This window comes from Oncorhynchus gorbuscha, linkage group LG19, assembly GCF_021184085.1.
Source record: "Oncorhynchus gorbuscha isolate QuinsamMale2020 ecotype Even-year linkage group LG19, OgorEven_v1.0, whole genome shotgun sequence".
In the NCBI taxonomy this organism is placed as follows: domain Eukaryota; kingdom Metazoa; phylum Chordata; class Actinopteri; order Salmoniformes; family Salmonidae; genus Oncorhynchus; species Oncorhynchus gorbuscha.
Genome location: NC_060191.1, coordinates 4,129,069 through 4,148,118, shown reverse-complemented (window position 1 = coordinate 4,148,118; position 19,050 = coordinate 4,129,069). Strand labels below are relative to the sequence as shown.

The 19,050-nt window shown below is 43.6% G+C and overlaps 1 protein-coding gene across 1 annotated transcript in view; it reads right to left on the bottom strand.

Moving 5' to 3' along the window:
• LOC124005931 (carbonic anhydrase 14-like) overlaps positions 1-19,050 on the bottom strand; it is a 39,765-nt gene that overhangs the window by 20,496 nt on the left and 219 nt on the right. Inside the window, exons 1-3 of the mRNA XM_046315575.1 lie at positions 19,007-19,050; positions 18,300-18,320; positions 10,236-10,415 (exon numbers count right to left, since the gene is read on the bottom strand). The exon at positions 19,007-19,050 is cut by the window's right edge and continues 219 nt beyond it. Of these exons, the coding sequence (XP_046171531.1) occupies positions 10,236-10,415; positions 18,300-18,320; positions 19,007-19,050 (245 nt within the window). The remainder of the gene's footprint in view (positions 1-10,235; positions 10,416-18,299; positions 18,321-19,006) is intronic.

Here is a 19,050-nt window from a genome sequence, read left to right as displayed (position 1 = left end):
TGTATGTTGTTAGTGATGGAGTCAGAATGGTTGCTGTAGTTACCTGCATGTATGTTGTTAGTGATGGAGTCAGAATGGTTGCTGTAGTTACCTGTATGTATGTTGTTAGTGATGGAGTCTGCATGGTTGCTGTAGTTACCTGTATGTATATTGTTAGTGATGGAGTCAGCATGGTTGCTGTAGTTACCTGTATGTTGTTAGTGATGGAGTCAGAATGGTTGCTGTAGTTACCTGTATGTTGTTAGTGATGGAGTCAGCATGGTTGCTGTAGTTACCTGTATGTATGTTGTTAGTGATGGAGTCAGCATGATTGCTGTAGTTACCTGTATGTTGTTAGTGATGGAGTCAGAATGGTTGATGTACTTACCTGTATGTTGTTAGTGATGGAGTCAGCATGGTTGCTGTAGTTACCTGTATGTATGTTGTTAGTGATGGAGTCAGCATGATTGCTGTAGTTACCTGTATGTTGTTAGTGATGGAGTCAGAATGGTTGATGTACTTAACTTTCTGTTGTTATTGATGGAGTCAGCATGGTTGCTGTAGTTACCTATCTGTTGTTAGTGATGGAGTCAGCATGGTTGCTGTAGTTACCTATCTGTTGTTAGTGATGGAGTCAGCATGGTTGCTGTAGTTACCTGTATGTATGTTGTTAGTGATGGAGTCAGCATGGTTGCTGTAGTTACCTATCTGTTGTTAGTGATGGAGTCAGCATGGTTGCTGTAGTTACCTATCTGTTGTTAGTGATGGAGTCAGCATGGTTGCTGTAGTTACCTATCTGTTGTTATTGATGGAGTCAGCATGGTTGCTGTAGTTACCTATCTGTTGTTAGTGATGGAGTCAGCATGGTTGCTGTAGTTACCTTTCTGTTGTAAGTGATGGAGTCAGCATGGTTGCTGTAGTTACCTATCTGTTGTTAGTGATGGAGTCAGCATGGTTGCTGTAGTTACCTATCTGTTGTTAGTGATGGAGTCAGAATGGTTGCTGTAGTTACCTGTATGTATGTTGTTAGTGATGGAGTCAGCATGGTTGCTGTAGTTACCTGTATGTTGTTAGTGATGGAGTCAGCATGGTTGCTGTAGTTACCTGTATGTATGTTGTTAGTGATGGAGTCAGCATGGTTGTTGTAGTTACCTGTATGTATGTTGTTAGTGATGGAGTCAGCATGGTTGCTGTAGTTACCTGTATGTATGTTGTTAGTGATGGAGTCAGCATGGTTGCTGTAGTTACCTGTATGTTGTTAGTGATGGAGTCAGAATGGTTGCTGTAGTTACCTGCATGTATGTTGTTAGTGATGGAGTCAGAATGGTTGCTGTAGTTACCTGTATGTATGTTGTTAGTGATGGAGTCAGCATGGTTGCTGTAGTTACCTGTATGTTGTTAGTGATGGAGTCAGCATGGTTGCTGTAGATACCTGTATGTATATTGTTAGTGATGGAGTCAGCATGGTTGCTGTAGTTACCTGTATGTTGTTTAGTGATGGAGTCAGAATGGTTGCTGTAGTTACCTGTATGTATGTTGTTAGTAATGGAGTCAGCATGGTTGCTGTAGTTACCTGTATGTTGTTAGTGATGGAATCAGCATGGTTGCTGTAGTTACCTGTATGTATGTTGTTAGTGATGGAGTCAGCATGGTTGCTGTACTTACCTTTCTGTTGTTATTGATGGAGTCAGCATGGTTGCTGTAGTTACCTATCTGTTGTTAGTGATGGAGTCAGCATGGTTGCTGTAGTTACCTATCTGTTGTTAGTGATGGAGTCAGCATGGTTGCTGTAGTTACCTATCTGTTGTTAGTGATGGAGTCAGCATGGTTGCTGTAGTTACCTATCTGTTGTTAGTGATGGAGTCAGCATGGTTGCTGTACTTACCTTTCTGTTGTAGTGATGGAGTCAGCATGGTTGCTGTAGTAACCTATCTGTTGTTAGTGATGGAGTCAGCATGGTTGCTGTAGTTACCTATCTGTTGTTAGTGATGGAGTCAGCATGGTTGCTGTAGTTACCTATCTGTTGTTAGTGATGGAGTAGCATGGTTGCTGTACTTACCTTTCTGTTGTAAGTGATGGAGTCAGCATGGTTGCTGTAGTTACCTATCTGTTGTTAGTGATGGAGTCAGCATGGTTGCTGTAGTTACCTATCTGTTGTTAGTGATGGAGTCAGCATGGTTGCTGTACTTACCGTTCTGTTGTAGTGATGGAGTCAGCATGTTTGCTGTAGTTACCTATCTGTTGTTAGTGATGGAGTCAGCATGGTTGCTGTAGTTACCTATCTGTTGTTAGTGATGGAGTCAGCATGGTTGCTGTAGTTACCTGTATGTATGTTGTTAGTGATGGAGTCAGCATGGTTGCTGTAGTTACCTATCTGTTGTTAGTGATGGAGTCAGCATGGTTGCTGTAGTTACCTATCTGTTGTTAGTGATGGAGTCAGCATGGTTGCTGTAGTTACCTATCTGTTGTTATTGATGGAGTCAGCATGGTTGCTGTAGTTACCTATCTGTTGTTAGTGATGGAGTCAGCATGGTTGCTGTAGTTACCTTTCTGTTGTAAGTGATGGAGTCAGCATGGTTGCTGTAGTTACCTATCTGTTGTTAGTGATGGAGTCAGCATGGTTGCTGTAGTTACCTATCTGTTGTTAGTGATGGAGTCAGAATGGTTGCTGTAGTTACCTGTATGTATGTTGTTAGTGATGGAGTCAGCATGGTTGCTGTAGTTACCTGTATGTTGTTAGTGATGGAGTCAGCATGGTTGCTGTAGTTACCTGTATGTATGTTGTTAGTGATGGAGTCAGCATGGTTGTTGTAGTTACCTGTATGTATGTTGTTAGTGATGGAGTCAGCATGGTTGCTGTAGTTACCTGTATGTATGTTGTTAGTGTGGAGTCAGCATGGTTGCTGTAGTTACCTGTATGTTGTTAGTGATGGAGTCAGAATGGTTGCTGTAGTTACCTGCATGTATGTTGTTAGTGATGGAGTCAGAATGGTTGCTGTAGTTACCTGTATGTATGTTGTTAGTGATGGAGTCAGCATGGTTGCTGTAGTTACCTGTATGTTGTTAGTGATGGAGTCAGCATGGTTGCTGTAGATACCTGTATGTATATTGTTCGTGATGGAGTCAGCATGGTTGCTGTAGTTACCTGTATGTTGTTAGTGATGGAGTCAGAATGGTTGCTGTAGTTACCTGTATGTATGTTGTTAGTAATGGAGTCAGCATGGTTGCTGTAGTTACCTGTATGTTGTTAGTAATGGAATCAGCATGGTTGCTGTAGTTACCTGTATGTATGTTGTTAGTGATGGAGTCAGCATGGTTGCTGTAGTTACCTGTATGTTGTTAGTGATGGAGTCAGAATGGTTGCTGTAGATACCTTTCTGTTGTTATTGATGGAGTCAGCATGGTTGCTGTAGTTACCTATCTGTTGTTAGTGATGGAGTCAGCATGGTTGCTGTACTTACCTTTCTGTTGTAAGTGATGGAGTCAGCATGGTTGCTGTAGTTACCTGTATGTTGTTAGTGATGGAGTCAGAATGGTTGCTGTAGTTACCTGTATGTATGTTGTTAGTGATGGAGTCAGAATGGTTGATGTAGTTACCTGTATGTATGTTGTTAGTGATGGAGTCAGCATGGTTGCTGTAGTTACCTGTATGTTGTTAGTGATGGAGTCAGAATGGTTGCTGTAGTTACCTGCATGTATGTTGTTAGTGATGGAGTCAGAATGGTTGCTGTAGTTACCTGTATGTATGTTGTTAGTGATGGAGTCTGCATGGTTGCTGTAGTTACCTGTATGTATATTGTTAGTGATGGAGTCAGCATGGTTGCTGTAGTTACCTGTATGTTGTTAGTGATGGAGTCAGAATGGTTGCTGTAGTTACCTGTATGTTGTTAGTGATGGAGTCAGCATGGTTGCTGTAGTTACCTGTATGTATGTTGTTAGTGATGGAGTCAGCATGATTGCTGTAGTTACCTGTATGTTGTTAGTGATGGAGTCAGAATGGTTGATGTACTTACCTGTATGTTGTTAGTGATGGAGTCAGCATGGTTGCTGTAGTTACCTGTATGTATGTTGTTAGTGATGGAGTCAGCATGATTGCTGTAGTTACCTGTATGTTGTTAGTGATGGAGTCAGAATGGTTGATGTACTTAACTTTCTGTTGTTATTGATGGAGTCAGCATGGTTGCTGTAGTTACCTATCTGTTGTTAGTGATGGAGTCAGCATGGTTGCTGTAGTTACCTATCTGTTGTTAGTGATGGAGTCAGCATGGTTGCTGTAGTTACCTGTATGTATGTTGTTAGTGATGGAGTCAGCATGGTTGCTGTAGTTACCTATCTGTTGTTAGTGATGGAGTCAGCATGGTTGCTGTAGTTACCTATCTGTTGTTAGTGATGGAGTCAGCATGGTTGCTGTAGTTACCTATCTGTTGTTATTGATGGAGTCAGCATGGTTGCTGTAGTTACCTATCTGTTGTTAGTGATGGAGTCAGCATGGTTGCTGTAGTTACCTTTCTGTTGTAAGTGATGGAGTCAGCATGGTTGCTGTAGTTACCTATCTGTTGTTAGTGATGGAGTCAGCATGGTTGCTGTAGTTACCTATCTGTTGTTAGTGATGGAGTCAGAATGGTTGCTGTAGTTACCTGTATGTATGTTGTTAGTGATGGAGTCAGCATGGTTGCTGTAGTTACCTGTATGTTGTTAGTGATGGAGTCAGCATGGTTGCTGTAGTTACCTGTATGTATGTTGTTAGTGATGGAGTCAGCATGGTTGTTGTAGTTACCTGTATGTATGTTGTTAGTGATGGAGTCAGCATGGTTGCTGTAGTTACCTGTATGTATGTTGTTAGTGTGGAGTCAGCATGGTTGCTGTAGTTACCTGTATGTTGTTAGTGATGGAGTCAGAATGGTTGCTGTAGTTACCTGCATGTATGTTGTTAGTGATGGAGTCAGAATGGTTGCTGTAGTTACCTGTATGTATGTTGTTAGTGATGGAGTCAGCATGGTTGCTGTAGTTACCTGTATGTTGTTAGTGATGGAGTCAGCATGGTTGCTGTAGATACCTGTATGTATATTGTTCGTGATGGAGTCAGCATGGTTGCTGTAGTTACCTGTATGTTGTTAGTGATGGAGTCAGAATGGTTGCTGTAGTTACCTGTATGTATGTTGTTAGTAATGGAGTCAGCATGGTTGCTGTAGTTACCTGTATGTTGTTAGTAATGGAATCAGCATGGTTGCTGTAGTTACCTGTATGTATGTTGTTAGTGATGGAGTCAGCATGGTTGCTGTACTTACCTTTCTGTTGTTATTGATGGAGTCAGCATGGTTGCTGTAGTTACCTATCTGTTGTTAGTGATGGAGTCAGCATGGTTGCTGTAGTTACCTATCTGTTGTTAGTGATGGAGTCAGCATGGTTGCTGTAGTTACCTATCTGTTGTTAGTGATGGAGTCAGCATGGTTGCTGTAGTTACCTATCTGTTGTTAGTGATGGAGTCAGCATGGTTGCTGTACTTACCTTTCTGTTGTAAGTGATGGAGTCAGCATGGTTGCTGTAGTAACCTATCTGTTGTTAGTGATGGAGTCAGCATGGTTGCTGTAGTTACCTATCTGTTGTTAGTGATGGAGTCAGCATGGTTGCTGTAGTTACCTATCTGTTGTTAGTGATGGAGTAGCATGGTTGCTGTACTTACCTTTCTGTTGTAAGTGATGGAGTCAGCATGGTTGCTGTAGTTACCTATCTGTTGTTAGTGATGGAGTCAGCATGGTTGCTGTAGTTACCTATCTGTTGTTAGTGATGGAGTCAGCATGGTTGCTGTACTTACCGTTCTGTTGTAAGTGATGGAGTCAGCATGTTTGCTGTAGTTACCTATCTGTTGTTAGTGATGGAGTCAGCATGGTTGCTGTAGTTACCTATCTGTTGTTAGTGATGGAGTCAGCATGGTTGCTGTAGTTACCTGTATGTATGTTGTTAGTGATGGAGTCAGCATGGTTGCTGTAGTTACCTATCTGTTGTTAGTGATGGAGTCAGCATGGTTGCTGTAGTTACCTATCTGTTGTTAGTGATGGAGTCAGCATGGTTGCTGTAGTTACCTATCTGTTGTTATTGATGGAGTCAGCATGGTTGCTGTAGTTACCTATCTGTTGTTAGTGATGGAGTCAGCATGGTTGCTGTAGTTACCTTTCTGTTGTAAGTGATGGAGTCAGCATGGTTGCTGTAGTTACCTATCTGTTGTTAGTGATGGAGTCAGCATGGTTGCTGTAGTTACCTATCTGTTGTTAGTGATGGAGTCAGAATGGTTGCTGTAGTTACCTGTATGTATGTTGTTAGTGATGGAGTCAGCATGGTTGCTGTAGTTACCTGTATGTTGTTAGTGATGGAGTCAGCATGGTTGCTGTAGTTACCTGTATGTATGTTGTTAGTGATGGAGTCAGCATGGTTGTTGTAGTTACCTGTATGTATGTTGTTAGTGATGGAGTCAGCATGGTTGCTGTAGTTACCTGTATGTATGTTGTTAGTGTGGAGTCAGCATGGTTGCTGTAGTTACCTGTATGTTGTTAGTGATGGAGTCAGAATGGTTGCTGTAGTTACCTGCATGTATGTTGTTAGTGATGGAGTCAGAATGGTTGCTGTAGTTACCTGTATGTATGTTGTTAGTGATGGAGTCAGCATGGTTGCTGTAGTTACCTGTATGTTGTTAGTGATGGAGTCAGCATGGTTGCTGTAGATACCTGTATGTATATTGTTCGTGATGGAGTCAGCATGGTTGCTGTAGTTACCTGTATGTTGTTAGTGATGGAGTCAGAATGGTTGCTGTAGTTACCTGTATGTATGTTGTTAGTAATGGAGTCAGCATGGTTGCTGTAGTTACCTGTATGTTGTTAGTAATGGAATCAGCATGGTTGCTGTAGTTACCTGTATGTATGTTGTTAGTGATGGAGTCAGCATGGTTGCTGTAGTTACCTGTATGTTGTTAGTGATGGAGTCAGAATGGTTGCTGTAGATACCTTTCTGTTGTTATTGATGGAGTCAGCATGGTTGCTGTAGTTACCTATCTGTTGTTAGTGATGGAGTCAGCATGGTTGCTGTACTTACCTTTCTGTTGTAAGTGATGGAGTCAGCATGGTTGCTGTAGTTACCTGTATGTTGTTAGTGATGGAGTCAGAATGGTTGCTGTAGTTACCTGTATGTATGTTGTTAGTGATGGAGTCAGAATGGTTGATGTAGTTACCTGTATGTATGTTGTTAGTGATGGAGTCAGCATGGTTGCTGTAGTTACCTGTATGTTGTTAGTGATGGAGTCAGAATGGTTGCTGTAGTTACCTGCATGTATGTTGTTAGTGATGGAGTCAGAATGGTTGCTGTAGTTACCTGTATGTATGTTGTTAGTGATGGAGTCTGCATGGTTGCTGTAGTTACCTGTATGTATATTGTTAGTGATGGAGTCAGCATGGTTGCTGTAGTTACCTGTATGTTGTTAGTGATGGAGTCAGAATGGTTGCTGTAGTTACCTGTATGTTGTTAGTGATGGAGTCAGCATGGTTGCTGTAGTTACCTGTATGTATGTTGTTAGTGATGGAGTCAGCATGATTGCTGTAGTTACCTGTATGTTGTTAGTGATGGAGTCAGAATGGTTGATGTACTTACCTGTATGTTGTTAGTGATGGAGTCAGCATGGTTGCTGTAGTTACCTGTATGTATGTTGTTAGTGATGGAGTCAGCATGATTGCTGTAGTTACCTGTATGTTGTTAGTGATGGAGTCAGAATGGTTGATGTACTTAACTTTCTGTTGTTATTGATGGAGTCAGCATGGTTGCTGTAGTTACCTATCTGTTGTTAGTGATGGAGTCAGCATGGTTGCTGTAGTTACCTATCTGTTGTTAGTGATGGAGTCAGCATGGTTGCTGTAGTTACCTGTATGTATGTTGTTAGTGATGGAGTCAGCATGGTTGCTGTAGTTACCTATCTGTTGTTAGTGATGGAGTCAGCATGGTTGCTGTAGTTACCTATCTGTTGTTAGTGATGGAGTCAGCATGGTTGCTGTAGTTACCTATCTGTTGTTATTGATGGAGTCAGCATGGTTGCTGTAGTTACCTATCTGTTGTTAGTGATGGAGTCAGCATGGTTGCTGTAGTTACCTTTCTGTTGTAAGTGATGGAGTCAGCATGGTTGCTGTAGTTACCTATCTGTTGTTAGTGATGGAGTCAGCATGGTTGCTGTAGTTACCTATCTGTTGTTAGTGATGGAGTCAGAATGGTTGCTGTAGTTACCTGTATGTATGTTGTTAGTGATGGAGTCAGCATGGTTGCTGTAGTTACCTGTATGTTGTTAGTGATGGAGTCAGCATGGTTGCTGTAGTTACCTGTATGTATGTTGTTAGTGATGGAGTCAGCATGGTTGTTGTAGTTACCTGTATGTATGTTGTTAGTGATGGAGTCAGCATGGTTGCTGTAGTTACCTGTATGTATGTTGTTAGTGTGGAGTCAGCATGGTTGCTGTAGTTACCTGTATGTTGTTAGTGATGGAGTCAGAATGGTTGCTGTAGTTACCTGCATGTATGTTGTTAGTGATGGAGTCAGAATGGTTGCTGTAGTTACCTGTATGTATGTTGTTAGTGATGGAGTCAGCATGGTTGCTGTAGTTACCTGTATGTTGTTAGTGATGGAGTCAGCATGGTTGCTGTAGATACCTGTATGTATATTGTTCGTGATGGAGTCAGCATGGTTGCTGTAGTTACCTGTATGTTGTTAGTGATGGAGTCAGAATGGTTGCTGTAGTTACCTGTATGTATGTTGTTAGTAATGGAGTCAGCATGGTTGCTGTAGTTACCTGTATGTTGTTAGTAATGGAATCAGCATGGTTGCTGTAGTTACCTGTATGTATGTTGTTAGTGATGGAGTCAGCATGGTTGCTGTACTTACCTTTCTGTTGTTATTGATGGAGTCAGCATGGTTGCTGTAGTTACCTATCTGTTGTTAGTGATGGAGTCAGCATGGTTGCTGTAGTTACCTATCTGTTGTTAGTGATGGAGTCAGCATGGTTGCTGTAGTTACCTATCTGTTGTTAGTGATGGAGTCAGCATGGTTGCTGTAGTTACCTATCTGTTGTTAGTGATGGAGTCAGCATGGTTGCTGTACTTACCTTTCTGTTGTAAGTGATGGAGTCAGCATGGTTGCTGTAGTTACCTATCTGTTGTTAGTGATGGAGTCAGCATGGTTGCTGTAGTTACCTATCTGTTGTTAGTGATGGAGTAGCATGGTTGCTGTACTTACCTTTCTGTTGTAAGTGATGGAGTCAGCATGGTTGCTGTAGTTACCTATCTGTTGTTAGTGATGGAGTCAGCATGGTTGCTGTAGTTACCTATCTGTTGTTAGTGATGGAGTCAGCATGGTTGCTGTACTTACCGTTCTGTTGTAAGTGATGGAGTCAGCATGTTTGCTGTAGTTACCTATCTGTTGTTAGTGATGGAGTCAGCATGGTTGCTGTAGTTACCTATCTGTTGTTAGTGATGGAGTCAGCATGGTTGCTGTACTTACCTTTCTGTTGTAAGTGATGGAGTCAGCATGGTTGCTGTAGTTACCTGTATGTTGTTAGTGATGGAGTCAGAATGGTTGCTGTAGTTACCTGTATGTATGTTGTTAGTGATGGAGTCAGAATGGTTGCTGTAGTTACCTGTATGTATGTTGTTAGTGATGGAGTCAGCATGGTTGCTGTAGTTACCTGTATGTTGTTAGTGATGGAGTCAGAATGGTTGCTGTAGTTACCTGCATGTATGTTGTTAGTGATGGAGTCAGAATGGTTGCTGTAGTTACCTGTATGTATGTTGTTAGTGATGGAGTCTGCATGGTTGCTGTAGTTACCTGTATGTATATTGTTAGTGATGGAGTCAGCATGGTTGCTGTAGTTACCTGTATGTTGTTAGTGATGGAGTCAGAATGGTTGCTGTAGTTACCTGTATGTTGTTAGTGATGGAGTCAGCATGGTTGCTGTAGTTACCTGTATGTATGTTGTTAGTGATGGAGTCAGCATGATTGCTGTAGTTACCTGTATGTTGTTAGTGATGGAGTCAGAATGGTTGATGTACTTACCTTTCTGTTGTTATTGATGGAGTCAGCATGGTTGCTGTAGTTACCTATCTGTTGTTAGTGATGGAGTCAGCATGGTTGCTGTAGTTACCTTTCTGTTGTTAGTGATGGAGTCAGCATGGTTGCTGTAGTTACCTATCTGTTGTTAGTGATGGAGTCAGCATGGTTGCTGTAGTTACCTGTATGTCCGTTGTTGTAGAGGCTGAAGGGTTTGTTGCCGTGCTGGCTATAACCGAGGGGGGTAAGAGGGCCCAGGCTGGGGTCATACTGGGTCTGGACCGTTGCCACGTCAACCGGAGACTGGGCCTTACCACCACAGTCTGGGAAGTAATCCGCCCACTTGGATTGGCCTACTGAACCTGAGGGGGAGGAGAAGGGAAGAGAGTGACCAAAACATGACACATCTTGTGACTCTCTGTCAGTGACACACATTAAGCATGGCCAGTCAGTCAGCAGGCCTTTTCTTTTGTAACATTTCATATTGACCTCTTGACCATTTTCTGTGGAAAACAAAAGATAAGTTGGGGATCAACCTCTCTTTCACACTCCCCTGCCATACTTTTTTTTTTTTACTAGGCATGTCAGTTAAGAACAAATTCTTATTTTCAATGACGGCCTAGGAACGGTGGGTTAACTGCCTGTTCAGGGGCAGAACGACAGATTTGTACCTTGTCAGCTCGGGGATTCGAACTTGCAACCTTTTGGTTATTAGTCCAGCGCTCTAACATCTAGGCTACCCTGCCGACCCACCTGACCTTCTCTGACTAATGACTAATGAGCATCATCACCCTTACGAACACACACCCAGACACACAACACACACAAATACAGTGGGGCAAAAAAGTATTTAGTCAGCCACCAATTGTGCAAGGTCTCCCACTTAAAAAGACGAGAGAGACCTGTAATTTTCATCATAGGTATAATTCAACTATGACAGACAAAATGAGGGAAAAAAATCCAGAAAATCACACTGTAGGATTTTCAATGAATTTATTTGCAAATTATGGTGGAAGATAAGTATTTGGTCAATAACAAAAGTTTATCTCAATACTTTGTTATATACCCTTTGTTGGCAATGACAGAGATCAAACGTTTTCTGTAAGTCTTCACAAGGTTTTCACACACTGTTGCTGGTATTTTGGCCCATTCCTCCATGCAGATCTCCTCTAGAGCAGTGATGTTTTGGGGCTGTTGCTGGGCAACACGGACTTTCAACTCCCTCCAAAGATTTTCTATGGGGTTGAGATCTGGAGACTGGCTAGGCCAATCCAGGACCTTGAAATGCTTCTTACGAAGCCACTCCTTCGTTACCCGGGCGGTGTGTTTGGGATCATTGTCATGCTGAAAGACCCAGCCACGTTTCATCTTCAATGCCCTTGCTGATGGAAGGAGGTTTTCACTCAAAATCTCACGATACATGGCCCCATTCATTCTTTCCTTTACACGGATCAGTCGTCCTGGTCCCTTTGCAGAAAAACAGCCCCAAAGCATGATGTTTCCACCCCCATGCTTCACAGTAGGTATGGTGTTCTTTGGATACAACTCAGCATTCTTTGTCCTCCAAACACGACGAGTTGAGTTTTTACCAAAACGTTGTATTTTGGTTTCATCTGACCATATGACATTCTCCCAATCTTCTTCTGGATCATCCAAATGCTCTCTAGCAAACTTCAGACGGGCCTGGACATGTACTGGCTTAAGCAGGGGGACACGTCTGGCACTGCAGGATTTGAGTCCCTGGCGGCGTAGTGTGTTACTGATGGTAGGCTTTGTTACTTTGGTTCCAGCTCTCTGCAGGTCATTCACTAGGTCCCCCCGTGTGGTTCTGGGATTTTTGGCCACTGTTCTTGTGATCATTTTGACCCCACGGGGTGAGATCTTGCATGGAGCCCAAGATCGAGGGAGATTATCAGTGTTCTTGTATGTCTTCCATTTCCTAATAATTGCTCCCACAGTTGATTTCTTCAAACCCAGCTGCTTACCTATTTCAGATTCAGTATTCCCAGCCTGGTGCATGTCTACAATTTTGTTTCTGGTGTCCTTTGACAGCTCTTTGGTCTTGGCCATAGTGGAGTTTGGAGTGTGACTGTTTGAGGTTGTTGACGGGTGTCTTTTATACTGATAACAAGTTCAAACAGGTGCCATTAATACAGGTAACGAGTGGAGGACAGAGGAGCCTCTTAAAGAAGAAGTTACAGGTCTGTGAGAGCCAGAAATCTTGCTTGTTTGTAGGTGACCAAATACTTATTTTCCACCATAATTTGCAAATAAATTCATTAAAAATCCTACAATGTGATTTTCTGGATTTTTTTCTCATTTTGTCTGTCATAGTTGAAGTGTACCTATGATGAAAATTACAGACCTCTCTCATCTTTTTAAGTGGGAGAACTTGCACAATTGGTGGCTGACTAAATACGTTTTTGCCCCACTGTATACGTTACATACACAAACACACTTACACACACACACATACACACACACGCACAGACTCACATCATTATCCAAGAAACCCTAGACCCACTCCAATTTGCATACCGCACCAACAGATCCACAGAAGATGCAATCTCTATTGCACTCCACACTGCCCTTTCCCAACTGGACAAAAGGAACACCTATGTGAGAATACTGTTCATTGACTATAGCTCAGCGTTCAACACCACAGTGCCCTCAAAGCTCATCACTAAGCTAACGACCCTGGGACTAAACACCTCACTCTGCAACTGGATCCTAGACTTACTGACAGGCCGCCCCCAGTTGGTAAGGGTAGGTAACAACACATCCGCCACGCTGATCCTAAACACAGGGGACCCTCAGGGGTGCGTGCTCAGTCCCCTCCTGTATTCCCTGTTCACTCATGAATGCACGGCCAGGCACAACTCCAACACCATCATTCAGTTTGCTGATGACACAACAGTGGTAGGCCTGATCACCGACAACGATGAGACAGCCTATAGGGAGAAGGTCACAGACCTGGCATTGTGGTGCCAGGACAACAACCCCTCCTTCAAAGTGATCAAGACAAAGGAGATGATTGTGGACTACAGGAAAAAGAGGACCGAGCAGGTCCTCATTCTCATCGACGGGGCTGTAGTGGAGCAGGTTGAGAGCTTCAAGTTCCTTGGTGTCCACATCACCAACAAACTAACATGGTCCAAGCACATCAAGCAAGTCGTGAAGTGGGCACGACAAAATCTATTTCCCCTCAGGAGACTGAAAAGATTTGACATGGGTCCTCAGATCCTCAAAAGGTTCTACAGCTGTGCCATCGAGAGCATCCTGATGGGTTGCATCACTGCCTGTTATGGCAACTGCTCGGCTTCCGACCGCAAGGCACTACAGAGGGTAGTGTGTACGGTCCAGTACATCACTGCCTGTTATGGCAACTGCTTCGGCTTCTGACCGCGAGGCACTACAGAGGGTAGTGTGTACGGTCCAGTACATCACTGCCTGTTATGGCAACTGCTTCGGCTTCTGACCGCGAGGCACTACAGAGGGTAGTGTGTACGGTCCAGTACATCACTGCCTGTTATGGCAACTGCTTCGGCTTCCGACCGCGAGGCACTACAGAGGGTAGTGTGTACGGTCCAGTACATCACTGGACCTCTATACCAGGCGGTGTCAGAGGAAGGCCCTAAACATTGTCAAAGACTCCATCCACCCCAGTCATAGACTGTCCTCTCTGCTACCACACGGCAGGTGGTGCCGGAGTGCCAAGTCTAGGTCCAAGAGGCTTCTAAACAGCTTCTACCACCAAGCCATAAGACTCCTGAACAGCTAATCAAATGGCTACCCAGGCTAATTGGACCCCCCCTCCCCCCACGCTGCTGCTACTATGTTATTAGCGATGCATTTTCAGGATAAAATATAAACGGAATGGAGCTAAGCACAGGCAAAATCCTAAAGGGAAATGTATTTTAGTCTGCTTTCCACCAGACACTGGGAGACAATAACCTAAATAACCTAAAACACAAGGGCGGCAGCGTAGCCTAGTGGTTAGAGCGTTGGACTAGTAACCGGAAGGTTGTGAGTTCAAACCCCCGAGCTGACAAGGTACAAATCTGTCGTTCTGCCCCTGAACAGGCAGTTAACCCACTGTTCCCAGGCCGTCATTGAAAATAAGAATATGTTCTTAACTGACTTGCCTGGTTAAATAAAGGTTAAAAAATTTTTTTTTTAAATCTACAGAATCTTAGAGTTGTTTACCAAGAAGACAGTAAATGTTCCTGAGTGGCCTAGATACCGTTTTGACTTAAATCTACTTGAAAATGGTTGTCAAGCAATGATCAACAAACAATTTGACAGAGCTTTAAGAATTTGAAAAGAATAATGGGCAAATGTTGCACAATTCAGGTGTGGAAAGCTCTTAGAGACTTACCCAGAAAGACTCAAAGCTGTAATCGCTGCCAAAGGTGCTTCTACAAAGTATTGACTCAATACTTATATAAATGAGATATTTCTGTATTTCATTTTCAATAAATTTGCAACAATTTCTTAAAACATGTTTTCACTTTGTCATTATGGGGTATTATTATGTTTAGATGGGTGGGAAAAAAATATATTTCATCCTTTTTGAATTCAGGCTGTAACACAACAACATGTGGAATATTTCAAGAGGTATGAATACTTTCTGAAGGCAGCATTGCACTTTCATGTACTGTAACATACTTTTGTCCAGCTACTAGCCTAAACACCGGTCAAGCAATATTATGGACTGAAAGTTCAAATCGTGTTGCTGCAGGATTACTATGCTACATCAATATTGGTCAAATTAAGATCCTACATCTGTATGTATCAGAATTTTAGAATTCAGGCTGGTGTGTGTGTGTGTGTGTGTGTGTGTGTGTGTGTGTGTGTGTGTGTGTGTGTGTGTGTGTGTGTGTGTGTGTGTGTGTGTGTGTGTGTGTGTGTGTGTGTGTGTGTGTGTGTGAGAGAGAGAGAGGGTGTGTGTGTATACCAGAGTGTAAAGTCAGTGGTCAGTCATGCGTGCATGATGAGGTGGTGTATTATATTCACAGTGGTGCGCGCGCACACACACACACACACACACACACACACACACACACACACACACACACACACACACACACACACACACACACACACACACACACACACACACACACACACACACACACACACACACATCCTTCCTCATTACTAATTGGAGGGGAGAGAGAAAATGGAGCAGAGAGAGGGAGACTGATGGGTGCACAGAGAGAAAGAGAGAGACAGGGGTAGAGGGGATTCAGACGAGAGAGACTGAGGGAAAACAGGAGAATGGGTCGGAAAGGTGGAATAATAAAAGGACATGTAGAGAATGGAACATCTGAAAAAGAGAGTGACAAGCAAGAGGAAGATTTTGAATGTGAGAGTAGTCAGAACAGAGGGGAGGGGTGATGGTAGTAAAGGACAGGGGCACGAGCACAACTTAGACTCAAACCAGCACAATTATAACAGTTAATAATACCGAATACACAGAGGGTTCATTCAGATCTCAATGTGAGGTCTCCTCCCCTACCCTCAGGGTGCTCTAGCCTGCTACAGAGGTCAGAGCTCTACTCTCCATGCTACTGTTAATCAATGTGAGGTCTCCTCTCCAACCCTCAGGGTGCTCTAGCCTGCTACAGAGGTCAGTGCTCTACTCTCCATGCTACTGTTAATCAATGTGAGGTCTCCTCTCGAACCCACAGGGTGCTCTAGCCTGCTACAGAGGTCAGTGCTCTACTCTCCATGCTACTGTTAATCAATGTGAGGTCTCCTCCCCAACCCTCAAGGTGCTCTAGCCTGCTACAGAGGTCAGTGCTCTACTCTCCATGCTACTGTTAATCAATGTGAGGTCTCCTCCCCAACCCTCAAGGTGCTCTAGCCTGCTACAGAGGTCAGTGCTCTACTCTCCATGCTACTGTTAATCAATGTGAGGTCTTCTCCCCAACCCTCAGGGTGCTCTAGCCTGCTACAGAGGTCAGTGCTCTACTCTCCATGCTACTATTAATCAATGTGAGGTCTCCTCTCCAACCCTCAGGGTGCTCTAGCCTGCTACAGAGGTCAGTGCTCTACTCTCCATGCTACTGTTAATCAATGTGAGGTCTCCTCTCGAACCCTCAGGGTGCTCTAGCCTGCTACAGAGGTCAGTGCTCTACTCTCCATGCTACTGTTAATCAATGTGAGGTCTCCTCCCCAACCCTCAGGGTGCTCTAGCCTGCTACAGAGGTCAGTGCTCTACTCTCCATGCTACTGTTAATCAATGTGAGGTCTCCTCCCCAACCCTCAGGGTGCTCTAGCCTGCTACAGAGGTCAGTGCTCTACTCTCCATGCTACTGTTAATCAATGTGAGGTCTCCTCCCCAACCCTCAGGGTGCTCTAGCCTGCTACAGAGGTCAGTGCTCTACTCTCCATGCTACTGTTAATCAATGTGAGGTCTCCTCCCCAACCCTCAGGGTGCTCTGGCCTGCTACAGAGGTCAGTGCTCTACTTTCCATGCTACTGTTAATCAATGTGAGGTCTTCTCCCCAACCCTCAGGGTGCACTAGCCTGCTACAGAGGTCAGTGCTGTACTCTCCATGCTACTGTTAATCAATGTGAGGGGATCCTTTCTACATTAGTTCTATACTTACACACACACTCTGTCTCTCCACTCCACCCTAGTGTTTATCTGCAGTGGGCTCAGGGGGATTTTGCTTTCCAAGGGGGATTAGAGAGAGACTTTTTACACCATCACTATCTCCCCAGCTACCACAAAAAAAGTTTTGTAAACCATATTTTTGTTAGAGCTTGGTGAGAGCGTGGTTGTCTTATGGTTATTTTGCGTACAATCTACCCACAACTTTCTGGGAATGGTGCAGGATAGTTGCTTAGCTTTGGTTCGTTCTCAGCGCATTTAAGGAACTTCACATCGTTCTCATAACCAATGTCAAACCAAAAACATACGTTCCCACAACTTCCAAGGAACCAAATGTGCTAGCTGGGCTTACACACACACACACACACACACACACACACACACACACACACACACACACACACACACACACACACACACACACACACACACACACACACACACACACACACACACACACACACACACACACACACACACACACACACATACGCGCACACGCACACGCACACATACACATACATGCACACGCACACATACACATACACATACACACACACTCTCCCCTCCCCCGGCCTGTACCTCTAAGCCGTCCTCTATCCCCCTCCTTGCCCACCGCCCCCAAAAAAGGAGAAAAACTTGTCCTGCAGCTCCACAGTTGGTTGTCATGGAGGTCCCCATGGTTACAACGGACAGAATATTCCGTCATTCTGACCTGCTCTACCTCTCATAGCGCTGCCACTGTCCCCAATGTGGATGGGAACAATGCCACACACACACACACACAGTCACACAAAATACCATACAAAGAGCCACAGTTCCTGTGAGCGAGCCAGCCACAGAATGCCACAGATCACCTCACACACACCAATACAACACAACTCCCACATCACCATTTACTTGAACAGTATATTGCGTCCTATAGAACACAGAGAAAAACATCACCATGTGGTGATGCCATCTAGCCCTGGACACAGGCTCTGGTTTGAGGACATACTGTACACTTCTGTACTTTATGTGAATGGAAAAGCTCTGTGTGAACTTCGTGTACACACTACCACTCTGTATGCATTCACTAAGGGCCCTTCAGGTCTACAGAGTCATTGTCCACATGATAGGCAGGCAGTATGCCTCAGCCTGGACAGTACAATTAACACACAGGGTTATTGTGTGGCGTAACAATGCTGCTGAAACACGTCTTTCAAACTCTTCATCCTCCTCGTGCACCTGCCACTTCTCTCATTTTCCTCCCCCTCTCTAGCTCTCTTTCCCTCTTCTGCACCCCCATTTCCCTCCCTCTCTCCATCCCCCACTCATCGCTTCTGTTTCTCCCATGCAGAGAGAGAGAGAGAGAGAGAGAGAGAGAGAGAGAGAGAGAGAGAGAGAGAGAGAGAGAGAGAGAGAGAGAGAGAGAGAGAGAGAGAGAGAGAGAGAGAGAGAGAACGTACAGTAGGTGAGCTGATGTATAAATGACAGACAGACAGAGAGTATACTGTGGTATTTGTGTAGTGTTTAGTGGCAGGGATAATATTCCTACTGTGATGTACACTTACTTTATGAGTTATAATAACATAGTTAGAAATCAAGTTGAAGGCCTTTTGGTTATTGAGAGAGATGTTCTTACCCGTGTACGTCCAGTACGTCACTGAAAGAGGGGAAATAAAATCACGTTTCTTCATTGTCATTCTCACAACAACACATTACAGCAGTTATCAACAATTATATTCAGTATTACTACATTCACCAAAGTATTCAACATATTGTCAGCAAGTGACATTTTCAATATGAACAGGTGTCATTGAAAAGTGAAATGATATCTCTGTAAAAATATATATGCTATATACAGTATATCTGAACTACTATATACAGTATATTTGAACTGCTGTATACAGTATATCTGAACTACTATGTACAGTATATCTCAACTACCACTATACTGTTCCTTGTTCAACTTGTTCAACTACTGATTCTACTGCCACTATTCTACTGTTATTACGACTGCTACAAGTTTCTACAACCTCCACCGGCACCACGACCTCCACCTCCACCACCACCACCACTAACCCCACCGCTACACTCTAAGAAAAAAAGGTATTATCTAGAACCCAAAAGGGTTCTTCGGCTGTCCCCATAGGAGAACCCTTTGAATAACACTTTTTGGTTCCACAGAGGAACCCAAAGGGGTTCTATCTGGAACCAAAATGGGTTTTACCTGAATCCAAAAAGGGGACAGCTGAAGAACCCTTTTGGAACCCTTTTTTCCAAGAGTGTTCTACTACAACAACAAACAATAACCAAAACAAACCATCTTAAGGCTGATGTAGGTCTTACCGGCGGCGCCTGTGGTATTTGTCCATTGCCAAAACACAAGTAAT